At 41.5% G+C, this 26,600-nt stretch overlaps 1 gene segment (V, D, J or C); it reads left to right on the forward strand.

Moving 5' to 3' along the window:
* The first annotated feature begins 19,540 nt into the window (after nt 1–19,540).
* LOC124512411 (immunoglobulin heavy variable 1-46-like) lies at nt 19,541–20,021 on the forward strand. The segment is given in 2 exon segments: nt 19,541–19,622; nt 19,708–20,021. Coding segments are annotated over 2 exon segments (360 nt in total).
* Nucleotides 20,022–26,600: the final 6,579 nt, after the last annotated feature.

Consider the following 26,600-nt stretch of genomic DNA (forward strand, 5'->3'; position numbering starts at 1 on the left):
TTCAGCCTCCAGACTCCTAAACAACTATAGACAAGCCACGTGGCTCATCTGTGAAAATACAGTAATGAGGCGGCACAGCTAACATCCACGTTTCCAGGGGTCTGCGGGAGACACGGGGGTCCACAGGCACATCATGGACCTGACACCAGGTCTCTGATGCATCACTGAGAACTCTGAAATAAAACTTGAAAACTGCATGCTTGTGGCCTCTATGTATTTGTGTAAGCCTGTAAGAGCCCAAACGGTGCCTAAGACTCTGTGCAGAAGACCTGAGTCAGCAGCTGTGTCTTGGGCTGAGGTTTCTGGTTCCAGAAATAAGAGAAGTTGCCACAAGCTCCTTTAGGGACAAATGCATGAATTTTCCCCAAAACTGTGCTCTTGCACACTGAGCTTTGTCTCATTCTTCCGGTGACCTCTCATTTCCTGATCCCAATATGGGTTCAGGGTGATGGAGGGCTACCACCCACCCATCCTGCCTGTCCCACACTGGGGTGTCTGTGGGCTGTCAGGGAAAGGGACATGGATTCGATCCCAGCCAGTGCAAGCTTTGCCTCCCTGGAGAGCAAATTTCCGAATGTGGGAGACTGAGACTATGAGGCTGAAAGTAGCCCCCAGTGAAATCAATCCGAAAGGTAGGCACAAGTGCCTATGGATGTCTCTGGCATTCCGAGGGAGCCCGATGAGTATGAACCCCTTTTCTCCTTCTTTTGTCTATTTTTCAGTGAGTTCATCTTAGATGAGGGTCTGCCTAGGATTTCCACTTTGGTTCTCCTAAGAGCCTTCTAGAAATCCTGCAGAGTTGAGCCTGTGGAAAGTTAGGGACCCTTTTTCTAAATATTTTTTACTATTTTTACAGTTGTCTAGAATATATTTTAAATCATAATAGTGATATTAAAGTCTGTTTATTTTCTTCTGAATTGAAAATATACAACTTTTTAATAGTAATTTATTAGGAAATTTTCAGAACTATATAGTAACTGTTTCAGAAATTACTTTGGAATAAGAATTTATCCCATAATTTACCAATAGATGTAAAACACATGAAGCACATAACAGGATTTTCACTTCAGTTCATACCTAGAATCCTTTTGTGGGTGCAGATAGTCTTGTAAGTTGTACCAATGTGTCCCCATGCATGCACTTTGTCTCAAAGACACATGGTTACACAAAGTATTAGACTGCCATGTGTACACATATTCTCCATGTTCCAGGGCAAACAGGTAATCATACGATCCCAGCACCTCCTGAAATTCCCATGCAGCCACACTGCATGTTCCCAGCAAGAATGCGTCCAGGAATGTTTGGGAAGGAGGGCCAAACAGGGTCCCCGGCCACCTGCTCAGTAAACTACAGAAGGATGCTAAGTGAGCTGTGGAGTAACATCAGCCCTTCTGTCTGTTTGGACACACGTGTTACAGATGCAGACCTATTCAGGTAACACCATACATGTGCTGGAAACGTGAGTTTACCTTCAGGATAAAGTAAGAATGGGTCCTGTGGAGGATCTAGCACCCACAGGCCACACCCACTAATTGATGGGAGTCTACACACCAGCACACAGCGATGTGGGCTTCAAGTATAGTGCTGGGTCTGAGCTGACAAGCAGAATGTGGCTGAACCTAGAGCCTAGAAAGGTGAAGGGGAGGAAGAAATTCTCCACCAAATGTTCTTGTGGACCAAGAACTAAGTTCACATCACCTGGATTAACAGGGGAAAGAAACCAAAGTTCATTGTGTGTGCACAGAGGTCCCCCTAGATACACATTAACTAGATCAGAGAAGTGAGGGCCCCCTAAACTGACATTAATGAGCTAAGCAAAGTGAGTGCCCCCTAGAGTAATATTAACTAGATAAGTGAACTGTAGTGTGCCCCCTAGATTTACTAACTAGATAAAGTGAGTGCCCCCTCAGATATACACAAATCAGATAAGCTAAGCAGGTGCCCATTAGATTTATATTGACTAAATAAGTAAAGTGTAGCGTGCTCCCTAGATTTACATTAACTAGATAAGCTAAGTGAGTGTCCCCTAAATTTACATTAACTGGATAAGCAAGGTGAGTGCCCCTTAGATTTATATTACTTAGGTAAGTGAAGTGTAGCTTGCCCCCTAGATATACATTAACTCCATAAACTGAGTGCCCCCTAGATATACATTAACCAAATAAGTAAAGTGGAGTACCCCCTAGATACCCATTAACTAGACTGGCAAAGTGACTGCCCTCTAGATTTATGTTAACAAGAGAAGCAAAGTGAGTGCCCCCTAGATGAATAACTAGATAAGTGAAGTTAGTGACCCCTAGATTTACATAACTAGATAAGCAAAGTTTAACCTGTCCCCTAGATTTATATTAACTACAAGAGTGAAGTGAGTGCCACCTACATATACATTAACTCCATAAGGGAAGTGAGTGCCCCCTATATATACATGAAGGAGGTAAGTGAGGTGAGTGCCCCTAGAATTATATTAACTAGATAAGGAAGAGAGTGCCCATAGATATACATATACTGGATAAGCAAAGTGAGGTTTCCCTAGATTTACATTAACTATCTAGGCGAAGTGTAGCTTGCCCCTGGATTTACATTCACTACATAAGCAAAGTGAGTGTGTCCCCTAGATTGACATTAACTAGATATGGGAAGTGTAGCTTGCCCCCGAGATTTGCATTTACTAGATAAGCAAAGTGAGTGCCCCCTAAACATACACTAACCGGATAATTAAAGTGAGTTCCCCCTATGCTGACATTAACTAGATAAGCAAATTGAATGCACCCTAGATACACATTAATTAGATAAGCAAAGTGTGCTTACCTAATGTGTCCCATAGATTTTCATTAACAAGACAAGGAAATGAGTGCCCCCTAGATTTACATTAACTAGATAAGTGAAACGAGTGCCCCATAAATTCACATTAACTAAGTGAGTTAAATGAGTGCCCACTACATAAAAATTTACTGGGTAAGTGAATGATCCCTAGATTTCCATTAACTACATAAGGGAACTGAGTGCCCCCTAGATTTACATTAACTAGATAATCACAGTGAGTTCCCCTAAATTTATTTTAACTAAATCAGCGCAGTGCCCCCTAGATTTATATTAACTAGTTGCACGAGATCAATATTAACTAAATAAGTGAACTTTAGTGTTCCCACTAGAATTACCTTAACTACATAAGGGAACTGAGTGTCCCCTAGATTTACATTAAATCGATAAGCAAAGCGAGTGCCCCCTAGGTCTATATTAACTAGATAAGGGTGATGAGTGCTCCCTACATATACGTTAATGACATAAGGGAAGTTAGTGACTCCTAGATACACATTAACCACACAAGCAAAGCATTGCCTGCTGTTTTCAGCAAAGCCAGAAAGCAGTGTTCTGCTTTGCTATGTGTTCCCTGTAATGTCCTACACCAGGACATACCTATTTGATTTCCCACATGTCTGACTTACTTCACTTATCCTGATGCCCTCAGGATCCACCCATGTTGTCGCAAAGGGCAAATTTTCATTCTTTCTTATGGACGAATCATAGAATTCCACTGTACATACAGGCCACACTTCTTTTTACCCATTCTTCTGTCTGCGGACACATAGGGTGTTTTGGTTCTTGTAAATAATGCTACAATGCACAAGGGTGGGGGGAATGAAGATATCATTTAAAGTTAGAGTTTTCACTTTCTTTGGAAAGTTGGACATCCACAAAGACTCCAGTCCATGTGTGATCATCTAAGACCCTTTCCCAGAACCTCGGAGACCACAGACAAGAAAGGTGGAGCAGGTTCAGGGGTCACTGTAGAGTCCATAGCCACACTCAGGTATGTTCACCTATGCATGTGTAGGGAAGACTCTTCAGGGGTCCATTGGCATATGGAGCTGGATCCCACAGGGCCCAAAAATGCACATTTGCTTGTGGATGGATGCCAAGTTTTGGATGGGTGTGAGAGATAACACAGGGACATCTTAGGCTGCTAGGAGGCTGACATTACCCCTCTACTACACTTCCAATTCTTTTGTGAGATTCAATAGACAAAAGCATTAAGTGTGACTATAAATCAAAGCTCATGGGTACACAATACATACAGATGTGACCTGTGACATCTGTAGAGTGGGGAGTGGTGTGGAGCCGTTAAAGTGTACTTGTCCATGGGATTGAATTTAAGTAGTTATCAGTTGACAATAGACTGTTACAGCTTTAGAGTGTTTTGTGTAAGGGCATGGTAAACCCAAAGGATCTATCTAAAGAATGTGCACAAAAGGAACAAAGAAGCAAATGAAAATGTGTCACTGCAAAATATCAACTAAGCACAAAGGAAGCCATTCATATGGGAAATGGAGTACAAAAGCTGTGAGATGTAGAAAGAAAACACAGGTCTTATGTTATGTTCCAATCACAATGAGGAAAAGTGTTCACCGGTCTTGTTTTGTTTTGTTTTGTTTTGTTTTTTGTTTTGTTTTGTTTTACATCCCAAATTGCTCATGATCTATCCCCTGGCCATAATGTCTTTAATTTTTTTCAAAAATGCCACGATCTCTACTTAGCACCAGTGTCCTAACACCTGTTGTTATGGCTGTTGTTTCTATGAGTGTACAGAATCACATGAAATTATTCCCACCAACACACACACATGCACACTTGTATGAAATCTTCTCTGTGCATAAACATCTTTAGGGTTAATATCACATATTGTATGATTTGCAGTCATGTCCATGTATAGTTAAATTATTACTAGCCAAATGTGTATAGGAATGTCTTCTAGGAATACCTTTTTTTTTTGGCCCCAGATTTATTGAGAGATAATCGACATATAACATTATGTAAGTTTAAGGTGTACAATGTGATGCCTTGATACATGTATATAATGCGAAATGCTTACCAAGTTGACGTTAGTCAATACATTCTTCAGCTAATTATGGTAAGAACATAAAGCAACTTTCAATATACAATATGTATATTAATTATTGTCATCTTGCTATACATTAGACCCATGGAAGCTTTTTGTCTATCTTCTAACTGGAAGTTTGGACACACTGAGCAATGCCCCCCCCCATTTTCCCTGCCCCTCAGTCCCTGGAACCCACCATTGCACACTCTGTTTCTGTGAATTTGATGTTTCTAGACTCCACATGTAAGTGTGATCATACAGAATGTGTCTTTCTCTGTCTGACTAATTTAACTTAGCATAATGTCTTCAAGCTTCATCCATGTAGTCACAAATGGCACGATTATCTTTTATATGGATGAAACCTATCATCTATGTATCTATCTATCTATCTATCTATCTATCTATCTATCTATCTCTGTATCCATCCATCTATCTATCTAATCTCACATCTTCTTTATCTATTAATCCGTTGATGAGCAGTTAGGTCTCTTCAGTGTCTCAGCTATGGAGAATAAGACTGCAATGAACATGGGGTGCACATATCTCTGATGTAGTGACTTCATCCCCTGTATATATCACTCAGAAATGGGATCGCTGGGCACAACCATACTTTTGTTTCTAATTTTTTGAGAATTCTCCATACTGCTTTCAGTAGTAACCTCACCAGTTTACATTCCTAGGGACAGTGTACCACGTTTGCTTATTTCCACGTGCTCACAAGCATTTGTTATCTCTTGTCTGATGGTAACAACCATAATAACAGGTGTGAAGTGTTATGGGATTGTGGCTTTGATTTGCATGTCTCTGGTGATGAGTGATGTTGAGCACCTTTTAATGCACTTGCTGGACGTTTGTACATGGACTTTGGAAACATGCCCTTTCAAGTCCTCTACTCCCCCATTTTTTTTTAAATTGGGTTGCTTGTTATAATATTCAGCAAAATAAGCTTTTTTTAAATTTTGGATATGAACCTCATATCACATGTTTTACAATTTTTTTCCATCCCTGTAAAATGTCTTTTCCTTTGGTGAATGTGTCTTTTCCTAAGCAGAAGATTTTTAGTTTGATGTGTTCTCACTCACTGATTTTTGTCTTTATTGACTGTGCATTTGGGGTCATATCCAAAACATCATTTCCAAGGCCAAGGTCAAGGAGATTTTTGCCCATGTAGTTTTTAGGTGTGTTATGGTATCCCTATCTGGTTTTTGTGTAAAAGGAAGGCGGGCATTTTAAAACTAGTGGGGACATTCACTCTTCCTCTCAAGTTGGGCACCAGCAGACAGCCCCTTTGTGTCTCCAGCTGAGGAGGGAACCCCACATGCATAGGAGGAGACTGCCAGAAGCCAGGAAAGAATCACAATAAAGGATTAGAGGGAAAAAAATCCTAGGGCTCACACGTGGTCAGCAGTAGTTTCACTTCTCCCCAGATGGAATAAGAAAATACTAAAATACAACCTTGTACTTCACCAATCATGACACAGAATACTGGGAAATGTTTCCTCAGTAAATTCAGAGGAAGCTTCAAAGTAACAACCAAAAGGATCAAATGGCTTGGAAACTAATAGCCAACCAGAATAAGACATGTAAAATTACAAAGCAATGTTTTTCAACACGTACAAAGGTAAAATTGACGTCTACCTCCACATCCCAAGGAAGTAGGAAGCAGTGGTCTCCATAATGAGGAAAAGTAGTCATCCACAGAAAATGAACCGGCAGTACCACAGGACATGGAAGTGGTAGAGAAGTTCAGGGTGTTAAAATCGTATATTCTGTATTCAAGTAGCTAAAGGAAAGATGGAATGTGTTGAATAGAGCCATGTCTCTGAGTCCAAGTCCCTACTATGTCCATGTGAGCATGCTTGGACAGGGCCCGCCTGCCTCTGCCACATGTGCCCCAGCTAAACTGATGTGCAGGGTCACCCAATACCGCACCTTGGGACTGTTACCTAACCCCAAAGGTGGCCCCCAGGTGTAGGGTGCCGACTGCCCAGCACAGCCCTCTGTTCTGTCTGATGGTCTAGACCTGGCTTTGCTGAGGATCCTCCATTTATCCATTCTCACTGTCAGATGTCCCTGAGCAGGGGCATGAGGCTGGCAGAGGGCCAGGTCACCCTAAGTGCGTCCCTCTTACTGTTTGCATTCTGCGCAGTGCTGGCTCCTGTCCAAGGTTCTCAAGGTCGTCCCTCATGGCGCTACATCTCCTCTGAGGTGGTATTTCCCAAGAAGGATCTGAACCACAGCAAGGGCATTCAGATGCCTCGCTGGCTGTCCTATAGCCTGCGTTTGTGGGGCTAGAGACAAAATTTCATTTTTACTTTCAATTTCTATTAAAAATATTCCTCTTTGGGGAGAGAGGGGAAAACGGAGGCTTAGGAGAACACCTTATAATGCTGATCGCTTAGATTCCACCCACATCTGCCTAATAACCCAGAAAACTTCCAGAAGACTAGCAGAACGGACTCTCCAGAGCCAAGCACACACAAGAAGCCTAAGGAAAACGGTAGGAAGGGCAGAGAGGCGGTGCATGCTATACGGACAGGAGGGAGGGAGACAGGGCTGTGGAGGGGGAGACAGCCCTGGAAGGCACAGCCCCCAAAGTCTGGCTTGCAAAAGCGGAGGGGCCGGACTCTGTAAGTTCTGACAGCCAACGGGGCTTAACATCTGGGATGCTAACAGTCAACAGCTCTGCTCTCAGAGAGCGGGGAGAGTAAAAGGACACCTGGAGGCAGAGTTGATGAGTCCCAGAAGACAGAGCTCAGCTCGGCAGGAACAAAGGCAGTGGCCAGCGCCATCTCCCTCTCCCATCCCCCAGCCGAAACCCCAAAGGGAACCAGTTCCTGTCACCAAACTTGCTTGCATCACGCAAACACCCAACTCTGTGCTTCTGTGGATCCATCCCTCCGACGGGTCTGCCTCCCTCCTGGTGCTTCAGGGCCCCTACCACAGAGGACCAGTGATGGCAATGCAAGCTAAGCCTACCCCTCCTGCCACTGCGCACCTTGCGGATCCACCCTGCTTAATATGCCAGATCCTATCGAAGCAGCACCCCAAGTCTGGAAGTGTGCAAGCAGCACAGACAGGGGCCACACACCTCCACAGTGAATCTTGCCCCTGGGAGAGGGTAAGATAAGGTACACACCAGTGTGACTGTGGCCCCAGCGGTGGGCTGGGGGCAGACATTGAGTCTGACTGCAGCCCCGCCCACCAACACAAGTTACACCAGACAGCACAGGGGAAGTGCCCTGCAGTTTGGAGCCACCACAGGGACTACCAAAAATGGTGAAACGGAAGAACTCGCCTCAAAAGAAACTCCAGGAAGTAGCGACACCCAACGAATTGATCAAAAACGATTTAAGCACTATAACACAACAAGAATTTAGAATAATAGTCATAAAAGTAATCACTGGGCTTGAAAAAAAGCTCAGAAGAAAGCAGAGAATCTATTACTACAGAAATCAAGGGACTAAGAAATAGTCATGAGGAGCTAAAAAAATACTATAAATGAGGTGCAAAATAAAATGGAGGTGGCCGTAGCATGGACTGAAGAGGCAGGGGAGAGAATAGGTGAATTAGAGGATAAAATTATGGAAAAAGAGGAAGCTGCGAAAAAGAGAGGTAAAAAAATCCAGGAGTACGAGGGGAGAATTAGAGAACTAAGTGATGCAATCAAATGGAACAATATCTGTATCATAGGAATTCCAGAAGAGGAAGAGAGAGAGAAAGGGGCTGAAGGTGTACTTGAACAAATCATAGCTGAGAACTTCCCTGATCTGGGGAAGGAAAAAGGCATTGAAATCCAAGAGGCACAGAGAACTGCTTTCAGATGTAACTTGAATCGATCTTCTGCATGATATATCATAATGAAACTGGCAAAATACAGGGATAAAGAGAAAATTCTGAGCAGCTAGAGATAAACATGCTCTAACTTACAAAGTGAGATCCATAAGAGTAGTGGCAGACCTATCTACCAAAACTTGGCAGGCCAGAGAGGAATGGCAGGAAATCTTCAGTGTGATGAACAGAAAAATGCATCCAAGAATCCTTTATCCAGCAAGTCCGTCATTCAGAATAGGAAAGATAAAGGTCTTCCCAAACAAACAAAAATGGAAGGAATTCATCACCACTAAACCAGCCCTACAAGAGATCCTAAGGGGGATTCTGTAAGTGAAATGTTGCAAGGACCACAAAGTATCAGAGACATCAGTACAAGCATGAAACCTACAGATATCACAATGACTCTAAACCCATAACTTTCGATAAGACAATGTAAATGGACTAAATGCTCCAACCAAAAGACACAGGGTATCAGAATGGATAAAAAAAACAAGACCCATCTATTTGCTGTCTACAAGAGACTCATTTGAGACCTGAGGACACCTTCAGATAGAAATAGATCACATACTGGGTCAGAAAACAGCCCTTCCTAAGTACAAAAGAACTCAGATCATACCATGCACAGTTTCAGACCAAAATGCTATGAAACTTGAAATCAACCACAGGAAAAAGTCTGGAACACTTCCAAAAGCATGGAGGTTAAAGAACACCCTACTGAAGAATGAACGGGTCACCCAGGCAACTAGAGAAGAAATTAAAAAATATGTGGAAACAAATGAAAATGAAAATACAACACTCCAGGGGGGCCTAGGTGGCTCAGTCGGTTGAGATTCCAACTTTGGCTCAGGTCACAATTTCCCAGCTTGTGAGTCCGAGCCCCACGTCCGGGTCTGTGCTGACAGCTCAGAGTCTGAAGCCTGCTTTAGATTCTGTGCCTCCCTCTCTCTCTGCCCCTAACCCACTCGCATTCTGTCTCTGTCTCTTTCAAAAATAAATAAACATTAACAAATAAGAAAATACAACAATCCAAATGCTTTAGGATGCAGCAAAGGCAGTCCTGAGAGGAAAATACATTGTAATCCAAGCCTATCTCAAGAAACAAGAAAAAAATCCCAAATACAAAATCTAACAGCACACATAAAGGAAATAGAAGCAGAACAGCAAAGACACACTAAACCCAGCAGAAGAAGAGAAATAATAAAGATCAGAGTGGAAATAAACAATATAGAATCTAAAAAACTGAAGAGCAGATCAATGAAACCAAGATTGGTTTTTTTGAAAAAATAAACAAAATTGATAAACCTCTAGCCAGCCTTCTCAAAAAGAAAAGGGAGATGACCCAAACAGATAAAATCATGAATGAAAATGGAATTGTTACAACCAAACCCTTAGAAATACAAGCAATTATCAGGGAATACTATGAAAAATTATATGCCAACAAACTGGACAACTTGGCAGAAACGGACAAATTCCTAAGCACCCATGCACTTCCAAAACTCAAACAGGAAGAAATAGAAAATTTGAACAGACCCATAACCAATGAAGAAATTGAATCAGTCATTAAAAATCTCCCAACAAACAAGAGTCCAGGGCCAGATGGCTTCCCCGGGGAATTCTACCAGACATTTAAAGCAGAGATAATACCTCTAGTTCTCAAGCTGTTCCAAAAAATAGAAAGGGAAGGAAAACTTCCAGACTCATTCTATGAAGCCAGAATTACTTTGATTCCTAAACCCGACAAAGACCCTACAACAAAGACAACTACAGCCCAATATCCCTGATGAATATGGATGCAAATATTCTCAATAAGATACTAGCAAATCGAATTCAACAGCATATAAAAAGAATTATTCACCATGGTCAACGGGTTCATTCCTGGGCTGCAGGCCTGGTTCAACATTGGCAAATCAATTAGTGTGATACATCACATTGATAAAAGAAAAGATAAGAACCATATGATCTTGTCAACTGATGCAGCGAAAGCATTTGACAAAATTCAGCATCCTTTCTTAATAAAAACCCTCAAGACACTCGGGATAGAAGGAACACACTTGAACATCACAAAAGCCATTTATGGAAACCCCACAGCTAACATCATCCTCAATGGGGAAAAAATTGAGATCTTTCCACCTGAGATCAGGAACACGACAGGAATGTTCACTCTGACTGCTGTTGTTTACCATAGTGTAGGAAGTTCTAGCATCAGCAATCAGACAACAAAAGGAAATCAAAGGTATCAAAATTGGCAAAGATGAAGTCAGCTTTCACTTATTGCAGATGACATGATACTACACATGGAAAACCCAATAGACTCCACCAAAAGTCTGCTACAACTGATACATGAAATCAGAAAAGTCGCAAGATACAAAAGCAATGTACAGAAATCAGTTGCATTCTTATACACTAAAAATGAAGCAACAGAAAGACCAATGAAGAAACTGATCCCATTCACAATTGCACCAAGATTCATAAAATACCTAAGAAGAAACCTAACCAAAGATGTAAAAGATCTGTATGCTGAAAACTATAGAAAGCTTATGAAGGAAACTGAAGAAGATGCAAAGAAATGAAGAAACATTCCATGCTCATGGATTGGAAGAAAAATATTGTTAAAATGTCAATACTACCCAAATCAATCTACACAATCGAAATTGCAATCCCAATCAAAATTGCACCAGCATTCTTCTCGAAGCTAGAGCAAGCAATCCTAAAACTTGTATGGAACCACAAAAGACCCAGAATAGCCAAATATTAAAGAAGAAGACCAAAGCGACAGGCATCCCAATCCCAGACTTTAGCCTCTACTACAAAGCTGTCATCATCAAGACAGCATGGTATTGGCACAAAAACAGACACACAGACCAATGGAATAGAATAGAAACCCCAGAACTAGACCCACAAACGTATGGCCAACTCATCTTTGACAAAGCAGGAAAGAATATCCAATGGAAAAAAGACAGTCTCTTTAACAAATGGTGCTGGGAGAACTGGACAGCAACATGCAGAAGAATTAATCTAGACCACTTTCTTACACCATTCACAAAAATAAACTCAAAACGGATAAAGGACCTGAATGTGAGACAGGAAACCACCAAAACCCCAGAGGAGAGAGCAGGAAATAACCTCTCTGACTTCAGCCACAGCAAATTCTTACTTGACACATCTCCAGAGGCAAGGGAATTAAGAACAAAAATGAACTATTGGGACTTCATGAAGATAAAAAGCTGCACTGCAAAGGAAACAATCAGCCAAATTAAAAGGCAGCCAACGGAATGGGAAAACATATTTGCAAATGACATATCAGACAAAGGGCTAGTATCCAAAATCTATAAAGAACTTATCAAACTCCACACCTGATAAACAAATAATCCAGTGAAGAAATGGGCAGAAGACATGAATAGACACTTCTCTAAAGAAGACATCCAATTGGCCAACAGGCACATGAGGAGATGCTCAACGTCGCTCCTCATCAGGGAAATACAAATGAAAACCACACTGAGATACCACCTCACGCCAGTCAGAGTGGCCAAAATGAACAAATCAGGAGACTATACACGCTGGAGAGGATGTGAAGAAACGGGAGCCCTCTTGCACTGTTGGTGGGAATGCAAACTGGTGCAGCCATTCTGGAAAATAGCGTGGATGTTCCTAAAAAATTAAAAATAGGTCTGCCCTATGACCCAGCAATAGCACTGCTAGGAATTTACCCAAAGGATACAGGAGTGCTGATGCATAGGGGCACTTGAACCCCAATGTTTATAGCAGCACTTTGAACCATAGTCAAATTATGGAAAGGGTCTAAATGTCCATCAACTAATGAATGCATAAAGAAATTGTGGTATCTATTCAAAATGGAATACTACCTGGCATTGAGAAAGAATGAAATGTGGCCTTTTGTAGCAACGTGGATGGATCTGCAGAGTGTTGTGCTGAGTGAAATTAGTCATATGGGGAAAGACAGATACCGTATGTTTTCACTCTTATTTGGATCCTGAGAAACTTGACAGAAGACCATGGGGAAGGGGAAGGAAAAAAAAGTTAGAGAGGGAGGGAGTCAAACCATCACAGACTCTTAAAAACTGAATAAACTGAGGGTTGATGGGGGTGGGAGGGAGGGGAGGGTGGGTGATGGGTATTGAGGAGGGCATCTGTTGGGATGAGCATAGGGTGTTGTATAGAAACCTATTTGACAATAAATTTCATATTTACAAAATAATCTTATTTAATTGTCATTACTCTGTTTTTTTTAGTTTTATGTAAATTTTTTCAAATTCTATTTTATTTCCATCATTTTATTTTGGTCTACTACAGTATATTCACTTTTTCAAATTATCAAATGATTTCTTTTTTTTCTTTTCTTTATCTTTATTCTTTTTCATTTCTTTACTTTTTTCTGAAAAACAGAACAAAAAATTCATATTTATTTTTAATTTTTATTAAAAATATTTTTATTTAATCTTTTCTACTATATTCTTTACTTTTGTGTATATTATTTTCAAATTCTATTTTACTCCCATCTACCCATTTTACTCTACTTCAGTGTATTCATTTTTTCAAATTCTCAAATGATTTACTTTGCCCCCTGGTTTTCCCCTAATCTGTCAAACCAATTTCAACACCCTGAAAAAATACTCCTAGCATGTAGCATTAACTATTAGATTTGTGTGTGTGTATGTTTAAATTTAATTTTAATAGTTTTGTAATTTTACTGTTTTATTTCAATATTTCTACTTCATTAATTCCTTTTCTCTCTTCAAAATGACAAAACGGAGGAATTCACCCCAAAATATCAACCATGAAGAAACGACAGCCAGGGATTTAACCAACACAGGTACAAGCAAGATGTCTGAACCAGAATTTAGAATCACGATAAGAAGAATACTAGCTGGAGTCAAAAATAGATTAGAATCCCTTTCTGAAGAGATAAAAGAAGTAAAAAAAATAGCCAGAATGAAATTTAAAATGCTATACCTGAACTGCAATCACGGATGGATGCAGCTGTGGTAAGGATGGATGAGGCAGAACAGAGAATCAGCGATATAGAGGACAAACTTATAGAAAATAATGAAGCAGAAAAAAAGAGGGAGATTAAGGCAAAAGAGTATGATTTAAGAATTAGAGAAATCAGTGACTCATTAAAAAGGAACATCAGAATCATAGGGGTCCCAGAGGAGGAGGAAAGAGAAATAGTGGTAGAAGGGTTATGTGAGCCGATCATAGCAGAAAACTTTCCTAACCTGGGGAAAGACACAGACATCAAAATCCGGGAAGCACAGAGGACCCCCATTAGATTCAACAAAAACTGGCCAGCAACAAGGCATACCATGGTCAAATTCACAAAATACTCAGGCAAGGAGAGAATCATGAAAGCAGCAAGGAAAAAAAGTCCCTAACATACAAGGGAAGACAGATCAGGTTTGCAGCAGACCTATGCACAGAATCTTGGCAGGCCAGAAAGGAGTGGCGGAGTCTATTCAGTGTGCTGAATCAGAAAAGTATGCAGACAAGAATTCTTTATCCAAGAAGGCTGTCATTCAAAATAGAAGGGGAGATAAAAGTTTCCCAGACAAACAAAAATTAAAAGAGTTTTTGACCACTAAACCAGCCCTGCAAAAGAATTTTAAGGGGGACTCTCTGAGGGGACTAAAGATGAAATATATGTGTGTGTGTGTGTGTGTGTGTGTGTGTGTGTGTGTGTGTATCAAAAGCAAGAAAGATTAGAAAGGACCAGAGAACACCATCACAAACTCCAGCTCTACAAGCATCATCATGGCAATAAACTCATATCTTTCAGTACTCACTCTAAACCTCAGTGGACTCAATGCCCCAATCAAAAGACATAGGGTAATGGAATGGATAAGAAAACAAGATCCATCTATATGCTGTTCACAAGAGACCCACTTTAGACCTAAAGACACCTTCAGATTGAACATAAAGGGATGGAGAACCATCTATCATGCTAATGGTCAACAAAAGAAAGCCCGAGTAGCCATACTTATATCAGACAATCTAGACTTAAAAATACTGTATCAAGAGACGCAGAAGGGCATTATTTCATGATCAAGGGGTCTATAGATGAAGAAGACCTAATCATTGTAAACATTTATGTGCCAAATGGGAGAGCACACAAATATATAAATCAATTAATCACAAACATAAAGAAACTCACCGATAGTAATACCATAATATTAGGAGACTTCAACACCCCACTCACAGCAATGGACAGATCATCTCAACAAAAAATCAACAAGGAAAGAATGGCTTTGAATGACACACTGGACCAGATGGACTTAACAGATATATTCAGAACATTTCATCCTAAAGCAGCAGAATATGCATTCTTCTCCAGTGCACATGGAACGTTCTCCAGAATAGACCATATACTGGGACACAAATCAGCCCTAAGTAAGTAAAAAGTACAAAAAGTACAAAAAGATCGAGATCATACTTTGCATATTTTCAGATCACAATGCTATGAAACTCGAAATCAACCACAAGAAAAAATTTGGAAAGTTAAAAAATACCTGGAGACTAAAGAACATCCTACTAAAGAATGAATGGGTCGGAAGGGAAGATGGCAGCGTAGGAGGACGCTGGGCTCACCGCGTGTCCTGGTGATCACTTAGATTCCACCTACACCTGCCTAAATAACCCAGAAAACCGCCAGAAGATTAGCAGAACAGAGTCACCAGACCCAAGCGCAGACGAGAGACCCACGGAAGAGGGTAGGAAGGGCGGCGAGGCGGTGCGCGCTCCACGGACTGGCAGGAGGGAGCCGGGGCGGAGGGGCGGCTCGCCGGCCAAGCAGAGCCCCCGAGTCCGGCTTGCAAAAGCGGAAGGGCCTGACGGACTGTGTTCCGATAGCAAGCTCGACTTAGCGTCTGGGAGGTCATAAGTTAACAGCTCTGCTCGGAAAGCGGGAAGGCTGGAGGACAAAGGGAGGGAGAGCTGCGGAGCCCCCTGACGACAGAGCTCAGTTTGGTGGGGAACAAAGGCGCTCGCCAGCGCCATCTCCCCCGCCCATCCCCCAGCCAAAATCCCAAAGGGAACCAGTTCCTGTCAGGGAAATTGCTCGCTCCGCGCAAACACCCAACTCTGTGCTTCTGCAGAGCCAAACCTCTGGCAGCGGATCTGACTCCCTCCGGCTGCCACAGGGCCCCTCCTGAAGTGGATCACCTAAGGAGAAGCGAGCTAAGCCTGCCCCCCCCTGCCGCCATGCACCTTGCCTACCCACCCCAGCTAATACACCAGATCCCCAGCATCACAAGCCTGGCAGTGTGCAAGTAGCCCAGATGGGCCACGCCACCCCACAGGGAATCCCACCCCTAGGAGAGGGGAAGAGAAAGCACACACCAGTCTGACTGTGGCCCCAGCGGTGGGCTGGGGGCAGACATCAGGACTGACTGCGGCCCCGCCCACCAACTCCAGTTATACACCACAGCACAGGGGAAGTGCCCTGCAGATCCTCACCACACCAGGGACTATCCAAAATGACCAAGCGGAAGAATTCCCCTCAGAAGAATCTCCAGGAAATAACAACAGCTAATGAGCTGATCAAAAAGGATTTAAATAATATAACAGAAAGTGAATTTAGAATAATAGTCATAAAATTAATCGCTGGGCTGGAAAACAGTATACAGGACAGCAGAGAATCTCTTGCTACAGAGATCAAGGGACTAAGGAACAGTCACGAGGAGCTGAAAAACGCTTTAAAGGAAATGCAAAACAAAATGCAAACCACCACGGCTCGGATGGAAGAGGCAGAGGAGAGAATAGGTGAACTAGAAGATAAAGTTATGGAAAAAGAGGAAGCTGAGAAAAAGAGAGATAAAAAAATCCAGGAGTATGAGGGGAAAATTAGAGAACTAAGTGATACACTAAAAAGAAATAATATACGCATAATTGGTATCCCAGAGGAGGAAGAGAGAGGGAAAGGTGCTGAAGGGGTACTTGAAGAAATCATAGCTGAGAACTTCCCTGAACTGGGGAAGGAAAAAGGCATTGAAATCCAAGAGGCACAGAGAACTCCCTTCAGACGTAACTTGAATCGATCTTCTGCACGACATATCATAGTGAAACTGGCAAAATACAAGGATAAAGAGAAAATTCTGAAAGCAGCAAGGGGTAAACGTGCCCTCACATATAAAGCGAGACCTATAAGACTCGTGACTGATCTCTCTTTTGAAACTTGGCAGGCCAGAAAGAATTGGCACGAGATTTTCAGTGTGCTAGACAGAAAAAATATGCAGCCGAGAATCCTTTATCCAGCAAGTCTGTCATTTAGAATAGAAGGAGAGATAAAGGTCTTCCCAAACAAACAAAAACTGAAAGAATTTGTCACCACTAAACCAGCCCTACAAGAGATCCTAAGGAGGACCCTGTGAGACAAAGTACCAGAGACATCACTACAAGCATAAAACATGCAGACATCACAATGACTCTAAACCCGTATCTTTCTATAATAACACTGAATGTAAATGGATTAAATGCGCTAACCAAAAGACATAGGGTATCAGAATGGATAAAAAAACAAGACCCATCTATTTGCTGTCTACAAGAGACTCATTTTAGACCTGAGGACACCTTTAGATTCAGAGTGAGGGGATGGAGAACTATTTATCATGCTACTGGAAGACAAAAGAAAGCTGGAGTAGCCATACTTATATCAGACAAGAATGAATGGGCTAAGCAAGCAGTTAAGAGGAAATTAAAAAGTATATGGAAGTCGATTAAAATGATAACACCACAACCCAAAACCTCTGGGACACAGCAAAGGTGGTCATAAGATGAAAGTATATAGCATTCCAGGCCTTCCTAAAGAAGGAAGAAAGATCTCAGATACACAACCTAACCTTACACCTTAAGGAGCTGGAAAAAGAACAGCAAATAGAACACAAAACCAGCAGAAGACATGAAATAATAAAGATTACCAAAGAAATTAATGCTATCGAAACCAAAAAAAACAGTAGACCAAATCAATGAAACCGGAAGCAGGTTCTTTGAAAGAATGAACAAAAGTGATAAACCACTAGCCAGTTTGATCAAAAAGAAAAAGGAAAGGATGCAAAAAAGTAAAATCAAGAATGACAGATCACAACCAACACAACAGAAATAAAAACAATAGTAAGAGAATATTATGAGCAATTATAGGCCAATAAAATGGGTAATCTGGAAGAAATGGGCAAATTCCTAGAAACATACACACTACCAAACTGAAACAGGAAGAACTATATTAATTTGAACAGACCCATAACCAGTAAGGAAATAGTATTAGTAGTCAAAAATCTGTCAAAAACAAGAGTCCAGGGCCAGATGGCTTTCCAGGGGATTCTACCAAACATTTAAGGAAGAGTTAACACCTCTTCTCTTGAAGCTGTTCCAAAATATAGAAACGGAAGGAAAACTTCCAGACTCTTTCTGAAGCCAGAATTACCTTGATTCCAAAAGCAGACAGAGACCACACTACAAAGGAGAACTATAGACCAATTTCCCTGATGAACATGGATGCAAAAATCCTCAACAAGACATTAGCCTACCGGATCCTACAATACATTAAAAAAATTATACACCAAGACCAAGTGGGATTTATACCTGGGATGCAGGGCTGGTTCAATATCTGCAAAACAATTAACGTGATTCATCACATCAATAAAAGAAAGGACAAGAACCGTATGATCCTCTCCATAGATGCAGAGAAAGCATTCGACAAAATACGGCATCCTTTCTTGATTAAAACCCTCAAGAAAGTAGGGATAGAAGGAGCATACCTCGAGATCATAAAAGCCATATATGAATGACCCAACACTAATATCATCCTCAATGGGGAAAAACTGAGAGCTTCAATGTGCTTAGTGTTACTACAATAGTGAAGAACTAAGGTTTCTCTGCACAGCACTCTGGGGCCTAAATTCCTTTTTCTGGTGCTAAGGACAGTTCTCCCCTCCTGGTACAAAAAGGGTGTATTTCACATAGGAGATTTATATTCTGTTTAGGGAACAAAGGATGGTCAGTGCGTCTCTGCACTGGCTGTTTCTCAAGCATGTTTCATTCCAGTGGCATATTTGGGGTGGCATATTCTGCTCCCCTCCACCATGTAATGCTGGAGTAGAGTCACTGGAATAAATGTCCTGTGAGTCTTGACAGGAACCTCCCTGCAGGGCCGGGCCTAGACGGCAGGGGCCTTTCAGTACTACCCAGCACCAGGCTGATACCCCAGGTGAGTAGGTGCACAAGGGGTGAGGAAGGCTTTCCTGTCAGAAGCCAGTGTTTCCTTTTCCTGAAAGCAATCTAAAATATCAGTAGATGAGGGATGCTAAAGGGTGTCTAAATATCCTGTTCCATCAGAGCATTTAATGAACTCAGGCAGTGAGAAGACACTCGAAGACGCTGCTAGTCCAGGGCTTTTAGATATCTTCATCTAAGAGATGGAAACCAGGATGCATTTATTACCCCATTTTGTGCAGCAGTTTGGAGTCACGCTTATCCAGGAATAAGACGTTCAGATATCAGAGCCAACAACAGGTTCAGGTGGCCTCTGCCTCATTCAACACTGGTCCACAATGGGGAGAATTTTCTGTAATGTCTTATCACTCAGTGGCAGGAGCTCAGTCTGCACACAGTTCAGAACCTGGTCAAGGACCCATGTCCTCAAACAAGGATTAGACTGGTGCTCTCTGAGTCCCAATGTACACAGTCTCTGGGACCGTCTCCAGATGGTTCTGGTCCTGCGTATGAAATACTCTGTCTCATGACTATGCAAATAGTCCTAAGAGCACCAGGTTAAGTATGGGTGTGTCTGTGCCCTGAGAGCATCACCATACAACGCCATCCACTACCGGAGACCCTGAGACACATCCCCTCACAATGGACTGGAGCTGGAGATTCCTCTACCTGGTGGCAGTGGCTACAGGTAAGGGTCAGCCAAGTCCCTGGACACAGGAGAGGACCAGGACCAGTCAACACTGATTTCATCCACTCTTGTCCCCTCTCTACAGGTGTGCACTCCCAGGTTTTGCTGGTGCAGTCTGGGGCTGAAGTGAGGAAGCCTGGGGCATCAGTGAAGATCTTCTGCAAAGCATCTGGATACAGCTTCACTGATTACTATATGCACTGGGTGCGACAGGCGCCTGCACAAGGGTTTGAGTGGATGGGAAGAATTGACCCTGAAGATGGTTCTACAAGCTATGCACAGAAGTTCCAGGGCAGACTCACCCTGACAGCAGACACATCCACAAACACAGCCCACATGGAGCTGAGCAGTCTGAGGTCTACAGACACGGCCGTGCATTACTGTGCAAGGACACAGTGAGGGGTTGTCATGTGAGCCCAGACACAAACCGCCCTGTAGAAGAAGATCAGGACCACCAGGGGGTGCACACTATGCACCATTCTGTTTGTGTTCCCAGGAGCAGGTGCAGGTAGGGGTTGCTGGAAGGTTTTGTGCCATGGCCTGGGGCTTCCTCTCCATACAGCAGTTTCCCCCAGGGAGCCGGTCTGGACACATGATTCTGTGCTTACCTACTTGGGTCTGGTTTACAAAGTTTGTTTTACCAGGAACACTATACTTACATGAACAAGAGATAGAGTCTCTTACAATTGCTTACCCTTGTACTAAATATCAATGGTTTACACGTATCCTGATGCACATCAACTGAACATTTACAGGAGTCCCAGGAGCGCTCACTTTGCCTCTAGGACCACAGGACCCCATAGCTCCTCGTTATCCTCACCCTGCTCTTGTCCCAGTCAAACACCATGACACTTCATTCATGTCACTTTGCTTCTCAGAACTTTATATGTGTTCCAGTTTTCTTCAAATACTTGAAACTACAAGAGAAAAAGCATCTACATGTATTAGTCAGGAGAATCCTGAGGGACAGAACACATAGCACATTGGCTTACAGGACTAAATAGGCTGAGATGTCCCATGATATACTATCACATGCTGGATACCCAGTAAAGTCAGTGGTGTAATTCTCATCTGATTCCAAACTAGTGTCAAGTCTGAGAACGTGGGGACCTGATGGTTTAACTTTCACTCCAAGGGCAAGAGGAAGTCAATGTTACAGCTCAAGCAGGCACACAAGAAGTAAAAATGAGAGAATTTGCTTCACTTTTATTTTTATTCTATTCATAACCTTAATGGATTGGGTGATGCCCACTTCCCAAGACACCAAAACGCAAGAACACAGTGCACACAGCACTCACCACAAACCCTTCCTGAAGGGTTTGTACGCCAGTCTGTACAGCCTATGAACTCTTCTTAATGTAGCCATAACTCTCAGAAGCTGAAAACATAACAGGTTTTCTAAAACACAGAAGAAGACAGAGACCTTGACAATATGAGAATATGGAGGAATCGATCCCCAAAGAGAGAACAAGAAAGGATCATATCCAGGGATCTAATCAAAACAGATATAAGGAATAGGCCTCAAACAGAACTTAAAACAACAATAGTAAGGATAATGGATGGGCTTGAGAACAGCATAGAAGACATCAAGGATATGCATACCACAGAGATAAAAGACATAAAAACTGGTCAACGGTGAAATTTAAAAATGCTATCAAAGAGACATGATGCTTACTGCACATAATAATGGGTGGAAGCAGCAGAGGAATGACTAAGCGATATAGAAGATGAAATTATGAAAAATAAGGAATCAGAAAAGAGAGGGTAAACTAACTTCTTGGGTTATGGATGTAGACTTAGAGAACTCAGCCACTCTGTACAGTGTAGTAACATTCCTTTCATAGGAGTCCCAAAAGAAGAGAGGGGAAAAGGGACAGAAGGTTTATTTGTGCAAATTGTAGCTGAAAGTTGCCCTAACCCAAGGAAGGAAATGAACATCCAAATGTAGAAGGCACAGAGAACTCCTATCAAAATCAACAAAAGCAGGCCATTACCAAGATAAATCATAGAAAATTGACATAATATAGAGATAAAGGAAAAATCCTAAAAGCAGCAAGAGAATGGGAAAATAATAGGCAGGCAAGAATACTTTATCCAGGAAGTTTGTCATTGAGAAGAAGGAGAGATAAAGAGCTTCCCAGACAAACAAAATCTAAAGGAGTCTGTGACCCCTAATCCAACCCTGCAAGAAATACTAAAGGGGACTCTTTGAGTGCGAAAGAAAGACCAAAAGCAACAAACACTAGAAAGGAACAGAGAAAATCTCCAGAAAAAAAATTACTTTACAGAAACATTGTGATAACACAATTACACTAATATCATATCTTTCAGTAATCACTGTGAATGTTAATGAACTAAAAAGTCCAGTGAAAAGACACAGGGTATCAGAATGGAATAAAAAAACAAGATCCATGTATATTCTGCCTGTAAAAGACTCCTTTGAGACCTAGAGATACCTGTTGATTGAAAGTGAGGGGTTGCAGAACAATTTATCATGCTACTGGACATAAAAAGAAAGCTGTACTACCATATTCATATCAGGCAATCTAGATTTAAAATACAAAGACTGCAAAAAGAGATGAAGACGGGAATTATATCATAAAGTGACCTATCCAACAAGAAGCACTAACAACTGTAAATATTTATGACCACAAATTGGGGCACTGAAATATGTAAAGCAATATTGACATAAAAAAACTCATTGATAATAATACACTAATAGTAGGGGACTTTCACTTGTAAGTAGTGGACACCCCACTTACAACAATGAACAGATCGTGTAAGAAGAAAATCAAGAAGGAAACAATGGCTTTGAATGACACAGGTGCAGATGGACTTAACAGATATATTCAAAACATTCCATCTTAAAGCAGCAGGATACATTCTTAACAAGTGCACATGGAACACTCTCCAGAACAGATCACACACTGGGTCATAAATCAGCCCCTACAAGTACAAAGATTGAGACTATGGCATGCATTTTTTCAGATCAGAACACTATGAAACTTGGAGTCAACCACAGGGAAAAATTTGGAAACACCAGTAATAGTTGGAGTAAAAGACCATCGTATTGAGGAATAAAGCGGTTAACCAGGAAACTAAAGAAGAAATAAAAATACATGGAAGTAAATGAAAATGTTAGCGTTGACAGTCCAAATCCTGTGGGATGCAGCAAAAGCAGATTTAAGATGGAAGTATATAGCAGTACAGGCCTAACACAATAAAAATAAAATTTTAAACACACAACCACTTTACACCTAAAGAAGCTAGAAAAGGAAGAGCAAAGGAAGCCTAAAGTCAGACGAGGAGGGTAAACAATCATAGAGTACCTATAAATGGCACAGAAAGAAACAAAAACAGTAGAACAGATCAACAAAACTTTTAGGTTGCTTTCTGAAAGAAAGAATAAAATTGAAGTTCCTGGACCAGATTATTCAAACAGAAAAGGAAAAGGACCCAAAGAGACAAAATCATGAATTTCATGGGACAGATCACAACCAACACCAGAAATACAATCAATTATAAGAGAATATTATGAAAAACTATATACCAACCAATTAGGCCATCTGGAAGAAATGAATAAATTCCCAGAAACATGTAAACTACCAAAATGTCAAGAGGAAGAATTAGAAAAGGAGAATTACAGACCAATTGCCCAAGTGAACACGGATGCAAAAATTATCAACAACATACTTACAAATTGAGTCCAACAGTACATCAAAAAAATCATTTACCAGGATGAAGTCGGATTTATTCCTGGGGTGCAAGGATGGATCAATATTAACAATCAATCAAAGTTATACACCATATCAATAATAGGATAAGACGCAAATGATCCTTTCAATAAATGCAGAGAAGCATTTGATAAACTACACTATCTTTTCTTGATAAAGACCATCAAGCAAGTAAAGATAGATGGAAAATTCTTCAACAACATAAAGGCCATATACAAAATTCGCACTGTTCACATCATCCTCAATGGGGAAACACTGAGTGTTCTCCACATATGGTCAGGGACATGACAGGGATATCCACTGTCATTAATTTTGTTCAACGTAGTACTAGAAGGCTTAGCCTCTACAATCAAACAATGAAAAGAAATAAAAGGCATAGACATTTGAAAGGAGTAAGTCAAACTTTCACTCTTTGCAGATTACATGATACTCTATGGGGAAAATCCAAAAGATTCCATCAAAAGACTTCTCGGACGGAGACAAAACTCAGAAAAGTTGTAGGATACAAAGACAACATCAAGTTATTGGCACTATATACACACACCAAAAATGAAGCAGAAAAGAGAGGCTTTAAGGAATCAGTCCCATTTACAATTGCACCAAAAAGCATAACATACCTAGGAATAAACCTAACCAAAGATGTTAGAGATCTGTATGCTAAAACTATAGAAAGCATATGAAGCAAATTACACAAGACACAAGGGAAGAGCATTCCATGGTCATGGATTGGGAAACAAATATTTGTTAAAATACCAATACTACCCAAAGCAATCTACACATTCAATGTGATCCTTACCAAAATAACACCAACATCCTTCACAGAAAAAGAACAAAGAATTTTAAAATTTGTATAAAACCAGAAAACACCGAATAGGCAGAGCAATGTTGAAAAAGAAATCCAAAGCTGGAGGCATCACAATTCTAGACTTCAAGCTGTATTACGAAGCTGTAATCATCAAGAAATCATGGTACTGGCACAAAAATAGACACATACATGAATGGGACAGAAGAGAGAACCAGATTTGCTGAACAGTCTGTTCAGCAAAAGGTTCTGGGAAAACTGGATAGTAACATGAGGAAGGTTGAATCTGGAACACTTTCCTACAGCAAACACAAAAATATATTCAAAATGGATGAAAAACCTAAATGTAAGACCAAAAAGCATCAACATCTATAAGAGAAAACAGGCAGAAACCTCTTTGACCTCGACCTCGGCAACTTCTTAATACACATGCCTCTAGAGGCAAGGAAAACAAAAGCAAAACATGAACTATTGGGACCTCACCCAGATAAAAAGCTTCTGCACAGTGAAGGAAACAATCAACAACACTAAGTGGCAACTGACAGAGGAGTGAAGATATTTGAAAATGACATACGTGGTAAGAGTTAGTATCCAAAATCTATAAGAACTTAACAAACACAGAAGAACAAATATCCAGTGAATGGTCAAAAGACACGAACAGACACTTTTCCAAAGAAAACATCTGGATGGCTAAGAGACACATGAAAAGATGCTCAACATCACTCATCATTGGGGAAAAACAATTCAAAATCATGATAAGATACCACCTCACACCTGTCAGAATGGCTAAAATGAACAATTCAGGAAACAACAGATATTGGCAAGGATGTGGAGACAGAGGAACCTTCCTATACTCTTGGTGGGAAGGCAAAGTGGTGTGACCACACTGGAGAAGAGTTTAAAAAGTTAAAATAGAATTACTTATGTCCCACCAATTTCTCTACAAGGTACTTACACAAAGGACACAAAAATTCTGATTCAAATAGCTAAACGGATGATAGAGATTATGTAGGTCACTTGTGATGCGCACTGGGTGTTAATGTATGTGATGAATCACTAAACTTTATTCCCAAAACTAAAACTACACTACATGTTAACTAACAAAGATGTAAATAAATAAAATCTTCAGACATTAAAAAACAGGGGAAAACAAGGAAGGGGACAAATTTTGTTACAAATGGTCATAACCAATGGGATCTAGGGCAGTGAATCTAACTACTTGCATTTACCCATTTTATCCCTAACTGGTAGTGGACACTAATTAACAAACATACTCATGATTCCCAATGTTGGTGCCACGTGAGTTGGAATTCAAACCCCAGCAGCCCTTCCCAGCTCCTCTGTGACCACATCTCATGGGCAGTCTGTCTAGACAGCTAGCATCTATGTATTGCCTGTGTGTAGACGTCCTTGCTCCTGGACCTGGCCTGTTCACCCAGGTCTGCTGGGTACTCAGAAAGCACAGACTAGTGTCAGCTGGCATTCCTTGTACTTCCCATTCCTCACTAGGGAACAAGTTCAGCCTTGAGGATGCATGGTTACCATGTGCTGTCCCACTGGTCTACACCACCTGACACCACCCATGTATTCCAGTACTTGCTTCTGAAGGGAATTTCCAAACAGAGGACAATTTCACTAGTGATTTACACCAAAAAATAATTGGATCCATGTGAGGGCACAATATTGGATTTTAGCTGCATGTTAAGGGGAACTTTGCTTTCATTCGTAGAAGACAGAGAAGAGGTTTATACCAGAGACAAGGTCACAAGGAGGGATCCTCCCAGAACCAGCAGTGGACCATCGCCTTACTGAGAAAGGGTACATTTCACTTACAATAGAGGCTGTGAATGTATAACAACTGGAGGGAGTGACCTCAGAGGGTGGAGGGGCCACAGGGGTGGCCGGAACTTCTCTTTACCCTCAGGTGAGGGATCTCCCGAGTCATGTCACTTGTCTACAACACAGTCAGGTTTGAGGGTGGCTGTGGTTCTGGTCTTATATCCCAGAGCCCAATTTGTAGGGCTGCCATCGACCTCCACTGGCTAGTGTCCAACATCGTACGATCAAGGCTGCAGAAAACAGGATGCATGTCAGGCCCAGAAGTCCTCTCTCAATGGCAATGACTCCTTTATGTGTCTTTCCTTGCTGTTATCTGTCTTCACGTTTCTTTCCTTACTGTTTCTCTTCACCTCAGAGCATTTGGGGGACATCCATGCATATCCACCTGGGTTCCGTTAGACACTGAGACCCAGAGGGAGACATGGACTTCATGCAAGAAAGTGTCTGTGCCTGGCGATGAGGGGTTTCATCCCACAATTCTCAAGGTATTCCCTCCCACAGATATGCTGTCTTCAGGACCCACTCATCTTCAGTTCCGAGATCGACATTTGGTGACTGCCCATCTGTGTCCTGAACTCCATCCCCAGACTCATACACATGGCA

Source organism: Lynx rufus, unplaced genomic scaffold (assembly GCF_022079265.1).
Source record: "Lynx rufus isolate CCGP_SWC_20201006 ecotype Redwood Valley unplaced genomic scaffold, mLynRuf1.p SCAF_17, whole genome shotgun sequence".
In the NCBI taxonomy this organism is placed as follows: domain Eukaryota; kingdom Metazoa; phylum Chordata; class Mammalia; order Carnivora; family Felidae; genus Lynx; species Lynx rufus.